This window comes from Larus michahellis, chromosome 5, assembly GCF_964199755.1.
Source record: "Larus michahellis chromosome 5, bLarMic1.1, whole genome shotgun sequence".
In the NCBI taxonomy this organism is placed as follows: Eukaryota; Metazoa; Chordata; class Aves; order Charadriiformes; family Laridae; genus Larus; species Larus michahellis.
The window spans coordinates 77,650,566-77,674,105 of NC_133900.1; the positions used below are offsets into that span (position 1 = coordinate 77,650,566).

Sequence of the window (23,540 nt, forward strand, 5' to 3'; positions counted from 1 at the left end):
CAGATTTTTTTTTTCTTATATGCTTATAGTTCAGCCAAAATATTTTGAGGATCTCTGTCTTGAAAGCAACTAAAAACATTAATCCCATATGGAATGTGCCTAGATGGGTTTATAAGACAGTACAATCCTGTCTGTAGCAAAATATAAGACTTATATTAATTTAAATTCAATATGATATGTATTCATAAGGAAATTCTGAATGTAATAACTATTTCTCTCTCTTCATAGCTACATTTTTCTTTCATCTTAATATTTGAGTGACTGACAATATCCTGCTGTGATTGTTACTAAATATAATAAATAGAACATAATGCTGCATTTTCCAAAGCTTCCAATTTTTAATGAAAGTTAAACAATTGCTGTACTGGTATCTTGTATTTAGACAGTCAGCCGTACTCTACTCCTTTTCTTTCAGTAGCAACCTGTTTGATTTAATTTTATGTGTCCTCTGTGTTTAAGACCGCATTGAGTTATTTTTTAAATACTTAAAATCTACTTGTCTACGTAGAAGACTAAATTGTGCTATAAGCCATATAGAGGCGTCCCCCAACCTTCTGCTTAAGTCCATAGGAGCTCCGAGGGTGCAAAGGCAGAATGTAGGTATGAAGTGCCTGAAGTTTAAGCTTAAACATTCCTCCTCCTTGTCCTCAATTGCAGAATCTTTTGGCTGAGAAGGTGGAACAGCTGATGGAGTGGAGCTCAAGGCGCTCAGTCATCCGCATGAACGGAGACAAATTCCGAAGATTTGTGAAGGCTCCACCTCGTAACTACTCTGTGATAGTGATGTTCACTGCTCTCCAGCCGCAGCGGCAGTGCTCCGTTTGCAGGTAATTTATACCTTTGTGCTCTTGTTCATCTTCCTTACCACAGTTTTCAAGTGAACGTTTTAATCAATGCACAATACACCGAGTAGCATTGTTCTTTGCATGGGATAGATGCTTTCTATTTAACAGGCTCATGTGTTTGTTACAGCATCTTTTAGAAGCCTTCCTAGTTTGGGGTTTTATTAAATTGCAGTTGAATAAAATGCACACAACTGGGGAAGACTGTCTCTTTAAGAAATCCACGTTATTTTATTATCAGTCGACCATGATCTTTGCAAAGATGTTTTGTGACAGAAGTGATTCATTACCATTTAATAATATGACACATCACTGATTTCTTCAGTTAAGAGGTGTCCAAGGCTCTGAGGCAGATGTGAGTTACCCTGTGATTTCACAGCTTTGGACGGTTCTTACACGCAAGCACCTTTTTCCAGCACAGCGTGCTTACGGTGGAGTTCTGTCTGGCACTGCGCTCTGGTATGTTCTGGTGCCTCCTTCTAGAATCCGTATTAGAATAGCTGTGGTATTCTTCTAAAGTTTAAGATCTTTCTCTGCAAGTTCCTAGTTCAGTAAGTTAATCCAAAAATGACTAATGACAGACATGGAAATAGGGCCAAGGGACTGAAAGGTAGTCATGCACTTAATTACCTTACTAAACCAGAAATTGAGATAATAAAACCTTCTTCAGCCAGAATATGCATTAGAAATTACTGTGTTTAGTAATAGATGGGATTATTGTGCAGGGAGTTCTAAACAGTTATTAAATAGGCAGCAAAATACTCTGTAGAACTATGAAAAACCTAAGCTGTACATGAAGAAATATTATTTCTTGGTTTTAAATAGGTGCGCTTTAAACAATACACAAAGTTGGTAAATGGAGCGGCTAATTAGATTTCTTATGCGTTGGAATGCGGCATTTACAGTAGAAACATTAGCTGGTGTAACTGTAGTTATATATGGGTTTTATTAGATTTTCTTTATAGATTAATTTTTTGTCATTGAAGTCAGTTGGTCAATTTTGAGGGAGAGTTTATGAATTACATTCCCATGAGTTCACCCTCCATATCTGAACTGAGTAGGTGAAGGAGTAGGTACAGAAGCTTCCCAACATTCTTAATTCAAAGAAATTTTTTCTTGAAAACTGCCAGAACTGGGTTGCTCTTATTTCTTCTTTGTGTTGCCAGAGTTCAACTTTAGGAGATGAAATAGGAGTTGAAAGTTTACCGTATTGTTTTAAATCATTCCATATTTTCCTACCCAGTAGATAAAGCTACGGGAGATGCACTAAGTTCAGCTTTGTAAGGGTCAGTGTATTTGTCATTGTAATGACCATAGAAAATTCTTTCCCTGTGTCACGTACAGCTCTCTTGTAGAGCATGTGAAAACAACATAAATATTGCTGTTATTAAGGAAGTTAATTTTGCTTACAACTCTGTATAGCTTACTGAAAAAAAGCTTATAAACATCATCCTGTAATATGCCAGGATAGCCATTTATGTGCAGAAGCAACTGAAAATCTTTAAGCATAAAATGAAGTAAAAAATCAACATACAGCGTTCAGTGGGGTTTGTTTAAATAAATGTGAAGTTGTGATACGCTTTTCCATGTGAAATAAAAGGGATTTAATGAGGTTGATCATACTGCACATAAAACCATTATTGGGAAAATCGACATTTTCAAATCAATGGCTAATTAATGGACAGGAGCACTGAAAGGATATACAGAACTGAAATGTATCCATTACTTTATTGCTAGCTATTCACTAGCCACTTTGCCCAAAGGAAAAATAGATTTTTAACTTAATCCGTAATGTTCTGTGAGGATGCTTTTGTCCAAGATTTAAGTTAACTGTTACTCATGAAAATATTTTCAGAACAATTTTATAGAGAAAAATCAATGTCATATTTCAAATACAAAAAAGCACCTAGACTGAAATCTTTGACTTCGAATAACTTTGTCACACAAATTAGTACTTCTCTCCACTCCCCACCCCACCCCCAAAAAAAAAAATAAAAATCGAGCCTCAGGATTACCTAAAAAAAAAAAAAAAGTTTTGTCTTTTCCCTTTGGTGGCTAGATTTGACATTTCAGTATTTTATCTATTCTAAATGTCCAGTTTATAAAGAACAGGGCTGCAGTATTTTCAAAGGGGCAAAGAAGATGTTTGTGTGCTGCTGTTGCTACCTCAAATGCTGAGCATGAAAAACACAACATTATACAACGATAAATAACAGGATGGGGTTATGGTAAGAAATAAGATCCTCTTCTGGAGAAGAGCAGTGAAAGCTGATCGTCATTAGAGCAGGCCATTGCCGTTTGCCTATCTGAGACCAGAAGAGATCGTGTGTGTCCTGTGTTGTTAAAGTAAACTATGTTCTTTGTGTTTCTGATATTGCATGTGGTTCTGTTTAGAATGTGTGTTATTAAAATGAGCCCCTGCTTACAGTAAAATCAGCGTGACTTTTCTGACATGTGTTTTGAATGATTGTGCTACCAAAGATAGGTAGTTTCTTGCATTCAGAAAGTGTTGCTTTTGTCACCCTTCAAAGTGAAGGCAAAGTCAGTTTGGCAATCCAGGTTCTCTTCTGGACTAGGGACTATTTTGCCTGTGCATTGCTGAAATCTGTTGTAGTTTGGATGTTGGCTAGAAGGTATAAAGGAAGAATTCCCCCCCTGCCCCCATCCTTCTTGACACTGGAGAAGTTCCAAATTTTGCATAAAACGTGGCTGAGGTGACTGTAGCCAAGTCTTAAAATGCTTGGAGCCATGATATTTGAACATTTAAATAAGGTCTTACCTACCCATATAGCAAGGACCTACGTATGGAAAGCTGGCCAAATTTGTCTTGGAGAACCCAAGGCTTTTCTGTGCACAGCAAGGACAACATTGGAACATCAGTCACGTAAACCACTTACCAGGTAATGATTTGTGAAAGTATATGGAAATAATATCAACTTATTCTTGAAATGCCACAGACAAAGAAGTCCCTGGGACTGCGGATATTTTGATGAAACTTTTGTACGTAAAAAAAATATTCTTTCAGACAAAGGAGCTGATGTGTTTTCAGTAAAACCAAAGCATATTATGTGTTTGATAGGTATTCTCTAGAAAAAGTTACTTAAGAACTTTTTTTCCAATGGAATGAGAAGGGTTTCTTTGTCGTTGCAGGAGATGGATACATAATCTTATGTATCATCTTAAGAAAGATTAATTAGAAAAACACTATGAATGCTTTCCCAGTTTTTTGAAACTTACCTGTTCATTTAATGCCAGGCCTGCTTGTTCCTGATAGATGTCATATTGTTGTATTTAACACTTTCCCTTTACTTAATTTGCTTCTAATTTTTGGCATTATCCTTTTCAATATATATTTTTTTAAAGTTAGAAATCATATGTCTGCATTACTGATTGGAATTTACTCTATGCCCAGAACAAATTAGTTTGATTTATAGGTGTTTCTAAAAGATAGTTACTAGTTTGTCATCTTTGAGACAGAGATTTGTTCTGTATTCATCATAATGAAATACTTTCATAAACTGTGGACTGGAAAATATATCTGTAGACTATCTGAATCAATCCAGTCCTAACACGTGAAGGCTTCTGTAAACCGCAGCTCTGTGTACGTGTTAGTAGTGCCTCTAGTCATGCCTCTGGAGTGTTTTTCAAGGAAATTCTGTCTGTCCTAAAGCAGAATTTGGAGCACAACACTTCCATCTAGCTTTGTGGCCAAGCAAGTTTCAATTTTCTGGTCCAAAAAACTATTGAAAGCCATCTGATGCCTTCACAACCGTGTAAATGGCAGCATAAATGTCAGTTTTCCTGTTGACACAGTTGTTTTAAGTTCAATACGACATTGTGGGTATTGAGAGATGAATTGACCATAACAGATTAGATATCCTATGTGCTCTCGAATGTGAAGTCATTGGTAGGGGTGGGATGTGTTTCTTGCTGTTGAAGATAAGTTTTTTTCCATGCACGTTTGGAAACGTGTTTCAATAAACAATTTTGGTCCCAGGAAATTAAGCTTAGTTAGTCTTAATTGACTTTACATGTTATTACTATTCTTGGTGAATATAGTCTGCACATTGGAAGCAGATACTGAAGGGCCCTTTGATGCACTGTGATGATGAATCAGTTTGGATTTTTGTGGTTTGGATGAACAGTCAGAAATAATTCAACTCTGAACAGTGACTCCTCAGGATATAAGACCAGCTTCCCTTTTTCCTTTGTGCTTAGGTATTCACTCTTAGGTATTAACTCTTCTGTTACCCACATCATCCAGTCATACTACTGAAAAAAATATTTATATATGTAAGAAGGAGAACAAAAGAACGGTCGCTCTGACAACAGCATCTTCAGAGACATGAAGAGGCTGTTTCCCAGCCTGTACTTTGTTTTGCACCCAGGCAAACGGTAACTACTAGCCTGACTTGAATGTATTTTTGGGTGAAAATTATCTTCCAGCTTCTCTGCCGTTCATCATCTTGCTTTTTGCAATCTGCTCCCCCATTTTATTATCACTACATTTTCCCAAAGGGATCAGTACCGTTTTACCAACCGGACTTCAATGACCCCCTTCTCCACTTGATCGAGTACTGGTGCTTTGATTTTCAGCTGCACATGGGCTTTTGCTCTGGCCTGCTGAAACCATCACTGTGCTGACTGTTCCTCTGCATCTTTCATTCTTATAATTAACTTGTTCTTTTTTGTTTGCTGCTGTACCATCTAATCACACCATAAGCAAATTATATGAGGTCTTTTGTTTTACTTTCTAAGCTCTGCTTCTCTCATCTCCCTGGCAGAAGCGACCATCTCTGCTTTGCATACAGGTGCATATCAGAGATGTCTTGTTTTTTGCCAAACAGTTCACATTTTTGCCTGGTTCATTTTTCAAATTCACTGTTGGGATATTTTCATTTAGAAAAGGAAATCTGGGTCAGAGGAACAAAACTGATCACTTCAGGTTTTTTTTTTCCCCCCCAACAGCTGAAGCCCATCAACAAAAAATTGGATATCTTCTTTTGTTGTTTGTTTTTTTTTTTTTCTTCCTTAGAGCCTTAGAGTAGTGTTCCTTGAAAAGACCAGAGTAGTGTCAGAGGCTAAAGATACTGAGTTTCAGTGCATAGGGTCTCTACCTTGACCTGTGACAGTAGTTTGTTAGGTGGTAATGGTTAAAACATGTAAATTAGACACGTACATCTCTCTGTGAATTTCAAGCTACCTGAAACAAATGGATTTTCTTTTGCATACTTTCTACTGTGCTTGTTTATGTCTATGAATTCCCAAATACTTCTTTTGAAGATGTAATTGAGCCTGTTTGAATCATTACAAATCAAGATTAAAGCCTAGAATTAGCATCGTAAATGATCAGGAGGAAAATGGGGAAGTGCAACCAAGGAAGACTATAGTAATGGCAGGTGACAGCTTGTGGAGATGAACTTGTAAACTGCGCAAACTGAAAATTGTGTTGTGTCAGTCCTGGATGACGTTTAATGGGTTTTTACTGTGGAAGTCAGAAACCTGCTTCCAGATTCTTGGAAAACACAGTTTTGCAAAAACAGTATCTATCGAGCAGCAGCTGGAAATGGCTGGTAATGGAGAGGAATTTCTGTAGCCATTATTCACCCTCGTGTTGACCAGACTATCGTATTTTTACAAGTGTCAGAAGTTTCATTATATTGAAAGGAGCGCTGATTACTCCCATTTGCTGAAGTTGTGCATGTGTCAATGAATACATATGTGTATGTTAGGACACATATAAAGTATATACATAAAACCTACCTATACAACGTGAGGAAGATGGGTCAACTTTGCAGGTATGGCACGCGTTTCCTGAAGACTTCTTTTGTTGCATTTGAGTGGCAAGGCTGAATTCTGTCAGAAATTATTAATGGCATCTATTGGAACAACCTTGTAGCTACTGCGGAGAGCCTGCTGCAGAATGAGCTCAGTCAACTGCTTGAGCTATTCCTTCTGTATTACAGGATTATATAAAAAGTAAGTTATAATTCAACATATAGTTTGTGTAAGTTTTGTGCTTAATGTAGTAAGTGTTTTGTAATGAGCTCTGAATGTAGCTGCCTTCTGCTGTTGACTCACAATGTGAGAAAGGAAACGACAAAATATATGAGAGAAGAGATTCCACATAATTTTATTAACATCTACCCTATCAGTGAGACCTCTGAGAGGAGGTTTTTAATCTAGCTAAGAGAGGAATTCTGTTGGTTTCCCTGTTCAAGAAGATATCTCAGAAAACTGTTTTCAAGTAGCCGATCAAAGAGTAGGTCAACAGCAGAAAGAATTCTGACAGTCAACGAGGTGTCATCAGAAAGAAGAAAAAGGATCCTCTGCCTTTCAGTTTTTTTGCAGGTTGATCAAGAGTGGGTAGTGAGAAAATCATTGACAGGTCTCTTAACTGTACTGAGAGTGAATTATCTTTTGAACTTTTGTTCAAAGAAGGAACAGGAAATATGGAAGGAGCTGTTGAAAGTTCTGCAATTGCTTTTCCCATGCGCATCAGGGTCTTGATAGAAGTATTGATGAGTCCTATTTAACAGGGCGGTAATTTTATACCTGGATCATAAGAGACTCTCTATTCTTCCTGTGGTCACAATTTTAGTTTTTATTTTTTTACTTTGCAACTCCCACAAAATGTGATCTCATAGCTTCTTTTCATCTGCAGAATATTGGAAATATCATGGGATGCTGTAAATAGAATAGCATGGATTTTAGCTTGCTTTCTCCTATTATAGATATCTAGATTGCATAAACCGCGTAGTTTTCAAGTAGTGTCCGTACTCTTTTCATTTTGTCATGTGTGGTGAGTTTTCTGGGCACATTTGTAGATTCTTCAGTGCTTTTCATCATGACGTTGTGAGTCAGCCTAAACAAAAATAAAAGCAAAGCAGCATTCTGAATTTATTTTCTTCTTGATGCTGAGAAGTTCAAATATGCACTTATCCCCTTCTCTTCATTTTGGGAAAACCATTCCAAATAAAAACCAGAAGTTGTATTGGAGGTAAATTGCAGCATTGATCACAGTTTACTTTAAACAGATGGATAAGCACAGGCAGGTGACCTGGTAGCACATTCTTTGCCAATTGTACATTTGTAAGTGTTTTGTACAGTCTGTAATATGCCAAAAAATAATGCTTTACTGTTTTCATTGGCAAATAATTCCAAGATCTTTTATTCTTTTCCTGATATTCCGTTTGTGTTTTCCTTACTATAATGTTGGACTAACAGAGTGACATTAATCTAATTTAATATAGCTCAAGCTATACAAATCTGATTATCTGCCACAGACACCCACATAATTAATGTTTTTAAATAAAACTTTTAATATTTCATGAGCACCTCTTGCGTAATGGAAGAAATTTTTGTAGGGCATTTACTTAGCAGCTTACTTTTCAGTATACTGAATTTTCTAGGCAAATCTGATAGTAGCATTCCCTTTTGATCTGGCCACTGGTTTTTAGTAGCTGTTTGTTGCTAGCAACTGTTGTTGCTACTTCCTGTGTTGCTGTTACGACAAAATTCTTAAGAGGTGACTGTAGCAGCAATAACATTTAAATCTTCCATCTATAAAAAATCCTGTCAAACTAATAAAAGCAGTGCTAGCATTTTTATTCTGATGAGTTCATACCGATTGTAGTTCTGCCCTATGCCTTTACAGCATTTCGTATAATTATTATAATAATTTTATATAATTAACATTGTTTCATAGAAACAAATGGATAGAATTAACTAATGATGGAGATAGATAGGAAGTGACAGAGTTGATGTTGCCTGATTTTAATTGGGAGTTGAATTTTTTTTCCGCCAAGGGCTTAACGCTTTTTACCATTATTGTATCTGTAAAGAAGTAACCAATGCTACAAAAAGTTATTAATGTGATTGCATCAGCGTTTTATCCTTTGGAAATTGTATAGTGGACTGTAGGATGTTCTTCACTTCTGTTTGCAGTAATCCTGTGACTTTGTATTCCTGCCCCTCCGTGTTTCACTCTCCCTTCCCCACACCTCTCAGGAGCTGCTATGAGGATGTATGACAGAACGCTTTCCTATCTTCAGCGGGAGGATAAACCTGTGCTTTGACTCTGTTATAGAAAAATCTAAGACAACTTTTTGCAAAATGCCACTTTCCACCTATTACATTCATTCAAAATAGTTCAAAGATGCAAAATGCATGGAGATCAACGGGAACAAGAGCGTTCTTTCAAATAGCGGGGGCATAACTGCAGTAACTGAATTTCCCAGAAATACTGTTTCATCACAAGTGAAAGGTAGACTGAGAAGAATGATGGCATCAAGATGAAGTGATTTTTATCATGTTCTTATAATAAAAGCGGTCCAGCTTTAATATAGCAGGTTTAACAGAACAGTGCCCTACAGATATTACTTAAGATTCTACAGCATCCCTTTGATGTTGTTTGACTGCCCTCTTCAGGAGGACAGTGAACATGTTAGTCTGCTTCTGTTACTATCTGTTCTGGAAATAACCGCTAGAATGCCTAAATCACGTTGGGGTTTGTTGGGGTTTTTTTTGTTGTTGTTGGTTTTTTTTTTTTTTTAAAATAATTGCAGACTTTGCCCATTGAATAAGTTTGTCAAGTAGCAAATTTTACTTAATGAGGTAATAAGGGTGAAAGTTGAGTTTTGTTGTCCTTCATAAGATTTATGTTTTTGGGGGGTTAAGAGTTGATAAAATCTCACTTTAACTTCTTTTATGTGATAGATCTTTTTTTGTGTACAATATGTTCCTTGGTACGACACAACTCTGTTGGAGCTGTGTGTAATACACTTCATGCCTAAAGCTGATCTCAGTGCTGAGGAAATGGGAAGGGTGTTACGACATCTGTGGCCCTGTCGTCCTCTTCCCCCTCTTTGCTCTCTCAAAATCCGACGTGTATTATGTTTGTTTAATGCAGAGATTCTCTTGCAACAAAAAGATTTCTGCATCTACAGATTTTAAATAGTGGTCTGCACCATCACATGGAACTGCTTTTATAGAAACACTGCTTTGAGAAATACAGAATTTGCAGAATACATTTATTTCATAGAATCATAGAATTGGTGAGGTTGGAAGGGACCTTTAAGTTCATCAAGCCCAACCTTTATACCACTTCTGCATCTTACCACGTGCAAAGATAAATTGCAAAATGGTAGAACCTTGGTTTGGACACTACAGCAGATATGATTAATTGGTTATATTGAAATAATTAGCAAATGAGCCTGTGTAAAGCCAAAAGGTACTGCAAGGATCCTTTCGGGGTGTTTTTTGTCCTTTTTTTTTTTTTTTTTAATTATTCGTTGGTATGGATTTGTCCCACGGAAGAACCTGTGGGTTTTATGGTTCTGTGATGGTGTCTTTAGAGAAACATCTCTGCTGGTAAGGGTCCCAGAATTCTTTTCCTGGAATTACTTTTTTTCCTTTCCCGTCAGTGCAGACAGGGAAAAGTTGTTTGTTTTCCTTCTAAAAACCAAACAAAACCCAACCAAAAAAACCTCACCTGAACTTAGAGCCGTGAGTAAAGCCAAGGGGAGACTTTCTGACAAATTTGAGTCATAGCAATCTGACTTTGTAGTGATTTAGAAAAGTTTGTGCAAAATTATCCTTTATCAATTTTAAAGCAAGTTTAATAGAAATAATCTTGAATGTATTATGCTACTTACAAGCCTGGTCTTCATTTAGTTGGCATCATTTCCCCAGGGCTTAGCAGTTTCTATGGCTCTTTCCATGGCTCTGCGCTTTTAGGAAGATTACTACTGTCACATTTCTGTGTTATTTTTCCCTAGTTTCAGAATTTCTTATGTGCAGCATAAGGAATTGTCTTGTCTTCAGCAAGTAAATCCTGGTACCGTACTCAAGGGCCATTGGAGCATGTCCTTGCACGGATCTGTTAGCAGATCCGCGTGACGCTGGCCACTCCTGTTTTCTGAGACTTTTAAATATGCAAAACGCTGCTTTTTGTTAACATCATCTTGGGATGTCTCTGGTATAGTTTGAGTTAACATTTCCAATTTTGAAGAAGACACATTTGAAACAAAGAGTTGCAAAACCAGCTGAAACTTTTCTTTAATTGATAGTGTGAATGTTGAGAATCATCCTGCAAGTGTAATTTATTTAACTGCTGCAACTGGTTACAGAATCTTTTTTGCCAGTGAATGCCACAGGGGTGTACGTTTGTTTCTTTTCCTTAACAGGCAAGCTAATGAAGAATATCAAGTGCTGGCTAATTCATGGCGCTATTCATCGGCTTTTTCAAACAAACTGTTTTTCACAATAGTGGATTATGATGAAGGGGCGGATGTTTTTCAACAGGTAAATGTTGGATACTGTAAAACATTCTTAATTTTTAGAACTAAATGCTGATTTGCCAAATGATACGAGACAAATTATTTTCTGTGCATAGGTTTGTACCTCTGATTTGTATACAATTTTTTCCTGGTTAAAAACACTAGGCACTGCAGTTTCTGCGACATTAGTGAAGACAGATTATACAAGTAGCCACTTCTAGTATTTTCCAAGTGTAGTTCATAATGTTTGTTTATAGATTACATTATATGTATGTGAATTTTTTTCAACCCATTGTAAATGTCATATTTTAGAATTAAATGCAAAGCAACTAAAGATGCATTTAAAGATTTCCTTTATTTTATCTTTAAGGGAAAAAAAGCTCGTGACTAAAAGAGCCTTTTAATTGCTTTTATGTAATACAATATTCTTCAATGCCAGTAATATTTGTATTAGTCTGGAAGTTCTTCAGGGAAAAGAGAAGAGACTAGTTTAGATTTTAGATATTGGCTATGAAGAGTGAAAAATCAATTGTTGGAGAACAGTCGAAGGACCCTTCCTAAATTGAGTACTCAAGGCAAAACGCATCCCTTGCAAAATAATACTAAATACTGACGTGCTTTTCTCTAATATTTATCTGTTGATTGAAGTTAAAAATGCAGATTAAGAGGAGTAGACAAGTTTTCAAGTTCTCTATTTTTAACCACCTTTTGGTGAAGTGTGTGATTTAAAATTTTCAGGAGAGGAGTTCTATATTTATTTTTAAAAATACATAATAGTTTAAAGAGGTTAATTACAGTGTTTAGTAAATATTTTTGCTTCCAATTGACATCTTAGAATGCATTGTGTAAAGAATGGTTATTAATGGCTTAAGATTTTGCTTTAAAAGTTTTAGTTAAAATAATTTTAGTTCAAATAGTTTTACTCTCTTTATAGAGAAATGACAAAGCAGTTGCAGACCAACTGCCCCCAAACTGTACAATGTCAGAAGGTTTCTGGGTCCTATAAAATATCTTATTAAAATGTTTCACAACATTTGTCTTAGCTTTTCTCCAGGATATTTATTATTTCCAAATCAGTTCAATAAAGAAGAGGGGCTATTTTTTGCTTAGATGGAAAATATTTTCATAGGTTGTAATCTCTATTGATGAATTAATTTCTGTACTTGATTCACTATTATGTTTCGGTAATGTAATAAAACTCGATTTGCAGGAATGAAACAAACAAGCTTACTCTGCATTTGTTATTTAAAGATCTGCATATTACATCATCTTTAAGTATTTCCCCTCATTTTGTTTATGTTAATTTTCATTTTTTCACGTATTTTATTGCTCTGTTTCTGAGATGGACTGAATATGAGGGAATTTTAGATAGTAAAATTATATTCTCCTCTACCACCTTGCAAAGTTGAAGTTGAGTTTTAAAGCGGCAAATGTAAATGTAGGCCTATTTGTTTATCACTTTTGAGTTTTTTCATGTATTAGGAATAGTTCCAGTGGCATCAAAACATGGATTAAGAGTCATGTAATTTTCAGGGCAAGGTTAAGTAGTCTATTATTAGTTATTTAGGCCTTTCAGGATTCAAAAAAGACAAGTTGCTATTGGATGGTCTGTCTTGAAGCCAGTGGAAGGCTAGATGAATAGTTTAGTCTAGTTAACTTTGGATTGGTGAGAGCTAGGCAAGAGAAACAACGTTGAACTATTTCAATGCTTTCTTTTCTCCCCTGGAGCTATAACCTAATATACTTTAACAGATTGTATGCGTGTGGGGGTCTCTGTTTTACTAATTACAGGAGAGTTCTTACAGTGTGTGAGAACTTTAAAGCATAAGATACTCTTACTCAGAAAAGCTTGTGGGTAAAATACTCTGAGTAATTAAACATCCCAGAGAATCTACAGGAAGGAATATTCTGAGCGCTCTTTTTGCAGGACTATAAATGAAGATGTATAAAAAAGTTACATATGGAGGCAAATAATATTTGTCATGCTAATTAGACTTGTGTTGCCTTATACATAAAGGGTAAGCATTTTTGAGGATATAGTAACTAATTTTTTTTCTTCTATTTTTCCTGGCTTTGTAGCTGAATATGAACTCTGCCCCGACTTTCATGCATTTTCCTCCAAAAGGTAAACCCAAGAGAGCTGACACGTTTGACCTGCAGAGAATCGGATTTGCAGCTGAGCAGCTAGCTAAATGGATAGCTGACAGAACAGATGTCCATGTAAGTCTTTCGACAATTTTAAAAGTTGAAGCCAAATGTATCTTTGTAGTCTGAGACAGGCTGATGACAAATTCGGTCTTTCCTTAATGCTTTTTTTTCTGCAAGTGTAGGTTCTAGAACAAATTAGAAAAATAAATAAAAATAAACGTAGTCATGGTACTTGTGGTAATTTCTGCAGTTTGCAGATTATATGTTAAATTTTACGTAGTCTTATTCTGTTTGAAAACAAGCATTGGTATTGTGATAATTAGTTGTTAATGAGTAAAATGTGCTTTGCAAAACTATATACAGAACAGATAGATGCAAGGTAGCTGCTCCTGATTCACACACAACCTGCAAATCTGTTGAAGAAATAATGTTTTGGAGTTGAACAGTTAAAAATGATGCTTAAACCTTTTTTCATATTATGTGCTTATTAAAGGAAGCACAACTTTTTTCTTATTTAAGTATACCTTTATGGATGCTCCCTGTTTGTTTATATGGAAGGTGATCTGTATGTATGCATTTATTTGCGATCTGTATTTGCATTTATCTTTTCCAGATTAGAGTGTTCAGGCCTCCTAATTATTCTGGTACGATTGCACTGGCTCTTCTGGTATCCCTTGTTGGTGGCTTGTTATATCTGCGAAGGAATAACTTAGAGTTCATCTACAACAAAACTGGCTGGGCCATGGCAGCTCTGGTATGCAGATTTTCCTTACTAATATGCTTTTTATTAGTTTCTTATCTCAACGTATCTGTCCTCATTACTTGCATAGTAAATTAAAAACCATGGCATTAATACATTGTTCAGAACAGTACTGTCAAAGATTCATAATCTAGACTTTGGGGCTAATTCTCATAAGCAGCGGTTATCAGTTACTATGAGTGATTCACTGAAAATTAGCAAATTCTCTGATAGTTAGCTGCAAATTTTTGTTAGAACTTTACCAAGAAAATATTTCCAGTAAAAAGTGTTACTAATGTTCACTGCTGTGGTTCAACTTGCCCTTTTTTGTAAAAGCAGTAATGTTATCATTGGTTTAGTGTGGGGATTAACATCCGACTGTATCGCTTTAGAGTGATGAAAGGTTAAGAAAGGTAACAAAGGCTTTTATATGTTTGCAAGAAAATGATAAAAGAACTAAGAAACAAAGAAAAAGGCGGAAGTCTTTCCAAAACTGTTTTCGGTAGTACTGACCTTAACATTCCACTGTTAACCTAAAGGAGAATAGGATGATCTTATAGCATTAACTCTGAGGAGATTCTTAAACTAGCCAATAGTCTGTTTGAAATAGTAGGCAACTAAACTCTTAAGTCCATAAATAACAAATTAAGGTTTAACGTGCTTAATAGTGTATTGCAGTGTGTTTGTTTATATCATAGTTTTCAAATAACTGAGTAGACTGACGAAAAATGTGGACTGTGCTGCACAGGCAGCTGTCTCGGTTTTAGATAGGAAATAGCAGGCGAGGGTGGTAGGGGCCAGTTAAGGCGTATCAATAAGTACTCGTTCCTCTGCCATCGTTGTGACTGACAGAAGAGGAAAAATCTGAGAAGCAGCATTTAAGGCTGAATTTTCAGGGACACAGAGTCAGGGCCATGGTTCTCAACACTGCGATAGTGTCTAGGGTTATCAAGTCCAGTCCAACATTTTACAGCTTAATGGCGCTTCTTCCTTCTGTGTTAACAATGTATTGATTGAGAACAGTATGTTTTAAAAATTTGTCCACGCATTTTGTACAACGTAAGCCAAGCTTTTCTTCTTTTTTCCATGTAAAAGGTTATCTATTCACTTCATTTTAAAGACTTTTTCTCAACTTGCATCAATATGAATTAACCTTTCTTTGAAGGCAGATGGCTAGGACTGCGGATGGAATATGAGTTTTCTTGTGCAGCAACATTCATATTTTATTTCTCATCTAGGCTCCCTTTCCCACAAAAGCTTGGACCAGATGGTCTTTTGAGGTCCCTTCCAACCTGGGCCGTACTACTATAATTCTGTGTATTTTAGCTCTGCTAGAAGGAGGTTACTGTTATGTTCTATCACTGTTTTTTCCTTTTCAAAGCCATGTTGTATTGATGGTTTGCTGTTCTGCTCCGATTCAACACTACGAGAAGATAGCTTCTTTTCTGAAGCTTTCAGCTGATGGGCTCATTGGCAGCCTTGTTACGTCAGTTCAAAGATGAAGTTACTTAGTACCTGTTGGGCTCTAATTCATTTTTATATCTAAATGATTAACAAGATCTTAAAGCAAGCTCTTTGTTCAGAGTTCCTTAATATTTGGCATTACTCTTGAATAATGGCTACTGATAGTGCTCTTTTCTCTCCTGTGCTATCATAGCATTTTCTACTCATGTACATTGCAGTATTCTTTGTTTAAGCAGTTTGTTAATCTACCCCGTACATTGAGGAAGGAATGAAGAACAAGATTTCAAATCAACCACCTAAAGGACTAGATTTCAAGTAGAACGATGTTTCCTTTTGATCTGGAGAGCCTGGGGCAGAATTTCTGCTTTGTTCCAGGATGTCATTTGGAGCATCCTGAGCTCTAGCACAGAGTTTTGACAGTTCTCTTCCAAAGTAAGACTGTCATATTTAGTTCCATATATTTTTCTAGATTACCGGTATTTTTAAATGATAATACTTTTTAGAGATACACTACCATCAGAAAGCTCAAATTTAATATGAATCAGTCTAACTTTTCTTTTTCTGGACCCCTAAACTCTAGAGATCACCTGAGTAAAACAATAATTAGCACACTGAAATAGATGTTTGTGTCAAAAATCAAGCAAAGATATGTAGTCAGTGTTATTTCCTTCGTTTTACCATGCACTGTATCTATGGAGACAGCAATTTTTTTCCAGTTTCATACCTCAGGTTTTCAGATCAGAAGTTTAATGTTTGAATGTTTTGGGCAATTGTGGTTTTTGTATTCCAGAGGTTAAAAATCAGTTCTTCAAATCAAGAATCATTCTATTGCAATCTGCCTTCAGCAAACAGTAGAAGACATAATTAACTTCCTAATTAAATTAAGAAAATTAACACATCTTTCTTAAAATATTTAACTGCAACTTTCTTAAAATATTTGCTGTTCTCCTGGACATTTTATGTCTGAACATAACTGTAAATTGCAACGTGGAAAACTTACAATCGGATTCAACTGAACCCCTGTGGACGGGGTCAATGTCCAAATGTGATCAAACATTTAACGAAATTGTATTAATGCCACTCGGTAATTGTCATCCTGCTGATTGCATTGACAAGGAATAGTAGAGTTAAAATGAATTAAAATGGCATTCATGCCATTTAATGTTGTTGCTAATACTATTTCCTGTAAAATTCCGTTTCCTTTAAAAACGAATAGCACTAGAGGATGTTTTAGAAAAAGGTCTTATATCTGAAAGTATATAGCAATTAATCATGGCCTTGAGCCGATGCTTCCCTTTTTTTAATCACTCTTCTTTTGCCTTCACAATGTGGTCAAAGCCCCATACTGCAAAATGATGTTTTAGCAAAGATCATGCGGTTACAAGTCCTTTTGGTTTCATTCGGACCTACACGGACACGCAAGCTGATGTTACAAGTTCTTTCTGGTGGAATCAGCAGGGACTCCAGATTGCAGGCTTTTGCACAGATGACCTCAGTTCTGTAAAATGACTAGAATGTGTCAAGATCTATAGAAGAAAAGGGCCAGTCATTAGTATATTCATTCTAAGGTACTGTGTAGTTATGATTCTCTTACATGGTGCTTTTTCCTACCAGTAAAACTTAGAGCTTCTTTTTTTGTAAAAGCTCATTAGAAGGAAAAATGGAGATGGTGTCTAGGTAAGGGGAGCGAGTCATGCCTAATAAAATCCTTTTCTGAAGGGTATAAATAACTAATAAATACTTAATTTTAAAGAATTCTATTCTTCATGAATATTTTTTCCTTTTTGAACTTTAAAAAACAAGTTAAAAAGGGAAAGCCTGACAAGATACATGAAATCTACTGGAAGCCCATGTCTTTGACAGGAGTATTGGCAATTGTTTTGTTCCTTATTGACATTTTTTACAGATGTTGCCAAACCGAGAAAGCACAGGAGCTTTCTTCTAAAACCTTTAGTTTTGGGGTTTGACTGGTTTTGGGGAGGTATTGTACTGCTAGGTAGCCAGCATTCATGAACCATATGGAAAATAACATTTTTAATTTCAACTGAAGCTCTTTCATAGATATCCTGGAATTCAGTAGCTGAAAACTGTGTCATTGCAAACAGACAAGTCTCGTGTTTTCTTTTCCTTGTTGTTCAGAGCTTCTTTGTCTTGAAGAGCTTTTATGCTCCCGAATGTTGGATAGTTTTTATGTAAAGGAGAAATGGACAGTGCCTCTTTGCCGGATTGAATGTTCTGTTCCTAAAAATCAGAAAAAAATTCTCAGCATAAAGTGCTTCTGATGGTTTTACTAGCGGGATCCCAGAAATGTCGACTGAATTTTTATTTGATATCTCCATTGATACCAAAAAGTTGTCTCATATTTAATATTTCCAGCACCAGGAGAATATTTAGGAATGCGATTTTTTTTTTTAGTGATCCGTCTAATGGTTTTCATACTCTCAGAAGCAAGACCAGAGCAAGACCAACTGTGGAGTTGGTTTTATCCTCAACGTTAGATTGCGCAACAGCAGTGCTATTAGCGGTTTCATCCCCTCATTGAAGCACCCCAGAGTCTGGCAGTATCTTGCAGGCCGTAGGCATTTTTACTTGCAACATTACCCAGAAGACTTTTGGAATGCCAAGGCAGGAAGACTGAGTCACGGTACATAATATCCCAAAAGATGTCACGTGAGATCACATACAAAATGTATCCCTTAGATTATTTTAGACTTTAATTCAAATCCTACTGTTCATCTATGGATATTTTTCCGACTGGCATGCTAGCACAAAGGTGAGGAAGGACTTCCGTCCTTAGATATTTTCAGGGTCCTTTTCTTTTATACTGATAAGAAGCAATTCAGATTTTTGTCAAGACTCTTAATTTCTTAAGCACAGAGAATAAAATGTCAGATGGTATAAACTTGGACAAATTTATAACATTTTAGATAAGGAATTGCTACATTTTAGACAACAGTACTGGTGCTGAGAATTTATTTCTTCAGTTGGCTAGAATGTGGACTACTAGGGGTTTTTTTTAAAGCATTTTCTTTACTAGGCTGCCACTGTGGGTTTCTGCACAGTTTTTTTCAGTTTTATTTCATGTGTATATTTCAGATTTGCCTGCATACCTGTGGAATCTGGGAAGGCAAAGTCTGTGCTCAGAATCAGGGGCAGCTGCCTCGAATTTGAGTCTATTGGGCAAAATATGTCAAGTCCCTTGAATGAGGAGACAAAGCATGTGTTTACTCCTGTTGTAACAGTTAATGGTTCTGAGAAATGTGTTCTGTGCTGATATACTCCACAGTACCTAGACCGTACAGCACATTCATCATCGGTTATTGCTCCAAAAGAGCTTGAAGGGTATCATGGCTACTAGTGGCTTCTTTACCTCCTTCTGGGAATGAGGATAAAAAAGTAATGTGTTTTACTCGAAGATACAGCTAGAAAAAGTCAGGCTCCTCTATGTGAGTAGATAGGCATCTCAAAAGAACAGCAATAAATGCAGGTTATTAGTTTCCTTTTCTTCCCATAGTTAGAGGTTTTAGAGATGCAGAGAACCTTTTAAAGATACAAACCCCCATTCTCTCTGCTCCCGTGATGTACTCCCTGTCCTTGAACTGTATCTCTCGTATGGAGATTCTAGTAAGTGAAGGACTGTTATTTAGAAATTGAGTACAGATCTTGCAGCTCTGTTGCCTTCATTAAGTACAAAAGCAAAGTTAAACTGAAGAGAAAGGATTACATTTCTTGAAAATAATAATTGTGAAATGGCTGAAACTTACATGTACAGAACAATATAGAAATTATGTACGGAACTGCGTGCATGTGCCTCCCGTTTTTTGAAACTGTGTTTGAATTTAACTATATTCAGAAATGAATCTAGAATTTCATTATTTTTACTTATGTTGCAAAGTATTTGCTGCATTCTGGGGTATAAACTTACAGAGAGAAATCTAATGATCTGCTTTGTATAGTATCTGCTAGTCAGAAGCTTCACTTCAAAATGCATACCAAATGGATTTTTAAGTCTCTAGTAATTTTGTTTAATAGATAACGCAGATAGCGTTAAACAAAACTTACGTCTTCGAGGAAGTAATGTATCAAACCCAAATCATTTGAAAAAGCTTGCAAGACCAAGAACAGTGAAGAAAGTCTGCCCACCTACCTGTAAAGTTTTGTCTTGCTAGCAATGCCATGTTCTGGTGGGACTCTTGGTGCTTATTTACCATGTGTCTGTTTTTAGGAGCCTTATAGTACACCCACAGGTGCAGCACGGGGTGAGCTCGAAGCAGTTTCCCTCTTAACAAAACTAAGGCTGAAGTCACACACTGTGAAGCCACCAAGAATGCACCACTTTCAATTTATTAACAAGGTCCTTGAGCATCCTGTCTACACATACAGTGTACTCACCTAGAAGTGCTCATAGGGATGAACATCATTGCCACTGAAGACATCCTATGGACATTTAGTCCTGGAACCATAATGTGTTGTAGCAAATCATTGTTCCTTCCCTCTCTGTACTACACCAGCTAATGTAGATCTACTCTGTTTGCTTTTATCACTTGTGTGCAGAATGAGCTACCTAAATCGGGAAGCTCTTAAAATAGCTAAACCTTGAACTCCCCTGATAATTCAAGTGGCATGCAGCAGTTAAAGCGTTGTTCTTGGAGTCTGACAAGGAGAAAGAAGGGAGCAGGTGGATGAAAGAGGTGTTCGTGGTACTCTTCTCTCTAGAACTGCTGAAGTACAGGCTCCACTCTGGGTAAATGGAGTTGAATATCTTTCAAAGTGCTCAGAGAAAAGTGCCTCAGTTTGAATCTTCTCCTGTTCCCCAGTTTTTGTCCTTTGTACTTTGACAAGATCCAAGAAAACTGCAGAAAGGGGCCGTTTCTCTGCATATGAATTGTTCCATTGAAATAAATACAATATGAACCCGTAAGGTAAATCATAGAATGGTTCGGGTTGGAAGGGACCTTAAAGATAATCTTGTTCCAACCCCCCTGCCCTGGGCAGGCACACCTCCCACTAGACCAGGTTGCTCCAAGCCCCATCCAGCCTGGCCTTGAACACCTCCAGGGAGGTCACATAAAAAGAAATCATGCTTGGTTAGCACGTGTATCTTCTGTCAAACATTCAACCACCTTGCTGTCCGAACAGCATGAAGTTGAAGCTAGGCTGCCAGCAACCACAGTATATTCAGTTGTGAGCATGAACAAGTTGCTCGCTCATAGGTGAAGTTTTGTCCTGGGAAACACCAACTCACAGTAATGGTGACTGAGCGAGGTGTTCTAGAAATTTTGGATCCCAAAGCCATAGATCCTATGGAAACCATGGGGTTTGAAGTGGTAAGCATTGTGTATCAGCGTGATGTATCATAGATGCATGTGTCTGTTCTACAGATAGTAGTGTGCATTTCAAGTGTATTACAAACAGTAGAAGTCTGTAGTTTCCAATGTGGTTTGTTTTTTCACCTGGTTGATTGTAATAGGAGAACGTAGAACACAGCAAACTGAGCTTGAATGTCAAGTGCTATCTGTAGCATACCAAATGCTTGCTTAAGGAATATGATGGAAATGCACTCTTCCTAGGATATTTAAAATAAATGAAGAGTTGAAGAGGACAAAGGACAAGTTGGAGAATGTTGGGTTTTTTGAGGTTTTTTTTTGGCTCCCGAAAAGGAGCCTGTCCTGAAATAGACAGTAAAGAGGTGCATGATGGAAGGAAATCATGGCGGATCCAGGATGTAATGTACTAAATTAGTTTTCTTGGTCACTGAGAGTCTGAACTGGAAGAATATGAAAGACACCTTCAGGATAAACAACCATATTGTTAACTCTTTCCTTTTCTCCCCACTATTGTGTCTCCTGGACATTTTTTTTGTTAGAGATTACCGTGTTGTGAGATAGTGTATTTCTATTGGCAAGCATTAAAGATCTTCAGTAATTCGAGAGATTTATCTGTTATAAAGTATATGACGGTATAAAAACAGGAACAGGAGGTGGGTTTTTTTTACTCGTTCCATATGGAAGCAGATTTGGCCCTAGAGAATGTAAATTAAATACAGTAATTTAAGAATGGGTAAAATGACTTTTCATAGAAAACTCACTTTGAGGGCCACAGTTTGTGCACTCTATGCATGTTCTCTTTCGATGTTTTAGTTTTCAGCTAACTTTTGACCTTTCAAAATAGCTCTTTCACCTCACTTTCGTTATCCCCATCTTCATTTTCTACACTCTTGTACTTTCACATAAGTTATCTCCTGTCTGATTCATCACCAAAAATTGCAGTAATAATTTCTCTGCTAAAACAATCTGCAAGGGATAGAAATAACTACCTGTTACCCTTTTCCAGTAATGGAAGCATATATTCTATTCACTTCTTTGCATATTATTAATTAAAACATAATCCATTTGCTAATAATCACTACCAGTATTCTTTCATCTGCCACATTAATTACTATACTGTTACACTCCAAATCCTGTTAACGGCAAAATGAAATATACACCTTATATTTAAAGCCAAGAATCTGTTCTTAGTGTAATTGAAATCTTAATACTAAGAAACAGAATTATTATTAAACCAGATATGAAAACATTTTTTTTTTCATTATTTTCTTTTTCTTTCTATTACAAGCACAGAAAGTTTCAATAATAACAGCACAATTAACACTGTTACGTTGCACACTTCCTAGTATCTTTCCCTTTCTCTGATGTCATGGTTACTCTTCCACCGTTCCTCTCTGGATCTTGAGATCATACATTGACTTCATTTTGGGGTGAGGGGATGCTATGGTGAGTTGTCAGGGTTCCAGGTTCTTTGCTGGGAGGTGTATGAAGCTGCTGCTTTCTTCCTCCTTGCTCTAGGGTCCACGTGGAGCTACTTTTACACTTTGTCCTTCTTTGACTGATCTGCAACATTTTACACGAAAACTTACTCAGTAAATGGGGATTGTCTTACGTATGTTAGATGCTTGTCCTTTCCTCTCTTCATTATCCCTAAAACTGGTTTTGACCATGTCCCATGTCTGTGCGTCTTTAATTCACCATTGGTTAATATTTATTGGCTTAGGGTCTCCAGTGTAATCCTTTTTTATCATTCAATACTGGTGCATGACATCCCGTGTTTCTGCTTTTGTTGTCTGCTATCGGCCCATGCCTACATTACAGCATTTTGTTGGTTATAATTATTTCATCCTAAATAGAATAGAAAACAAAATATTATGGTATGCAAAGGTAAGCAAAAGTAAAGTAAACTAGGCATAGCCACCTGGTCTTTGGAAAAATTGCTGTTTCAGCTAAACAAGTTAAAAAAAAGAATCCAGGAAAGCCCAGGCAGATTTGGATTAAAGCCTGACATGATTCAGTCCTAAGGCCTTGCAAAGTTTGTTCAAATCATATTGCTAGCAGTGGCAGTGCTGCATTTATGGGGACACAGAGCTACACTAGCTTACAATTATTTCCCAAATGTGTTACTAAACATTCTTTGAAGAAAACCCTTTAAAGGGTTTTAGTAAACTCTAGTTTAGTTAACCATCATAGTATGAATTTTTACATTTGCAATCCATCTGCTTTAAATTATCATTGATTTAATTGATCATTCTGTGATCGTCATAGAGTGGTTAGAGTTGGAAGGGACCTTAAAGACCATCTAGTTCCACCCCCCTGCCCTGGGCAGGGACACCTCCCACCAGACCAGGTTGCTCCAAGCCCCATCCAGCCTGGCCTTGAACACCTCCAGGGATGGGGCAGCCACAGCTTCTCTGGGCAACCTGGGCCAGTGTCTCACCCCCCTCACAGTAAAGACTTTCTTCCTGATATCTAATCTGGATCTCCCCTCTTTCAGTTTAAAAGTGTTACCGCCATCTTATCGCTTCACTCCCCGATAAAGAGTCCCTCCCCGTCTTTCCTGTAGGCCCATCACTGTGACTGTGCTCTGCTGGCGAGAATATTGACGTACAGTAAAAATGGACATATCTATACTGATAAGTCAGAAGACACATTCTTTTGTGACAAGTTTCCCATTTCAGTTTTTCTCATTTGGTAATCAAAAGATACTGTATTTTCATCTTTAAGGTAGTCAAAAAGA

At 36.8% G+C, this 23,540-nt stretch overlaps 1 protein-coding gene across 1 annotated transcript in view; it reads left to right on the top strand.

Moving 5' to 3' along the window:
* TUSC3 (tumor suppressor candidate 3) overlaps positions 1-23,540 on the top strand; it is a 132,460-nt gene that overhangs the window by 47,097 nt on the left and 61,823 nt on the right. The window contains exons 2-5 of the mRNA XM_074588149.1: positions 658-827; positions 11,030-11,147; positions 13,202-13,342; positions 13,884-14,024. Of these exons, the coding sequence (XP_074444250.1) occupies positions 658-827; positions 11,030-11,147; positions 13,202-13,342; positions 13,884-14,024 (570 nt within the window). The remainder of the gene's footprint in view (positions 1-657; positions 828-11,029; positions 11,148-13,201; positions 13,343-13,883; positions 14,025-23,540) is intronic.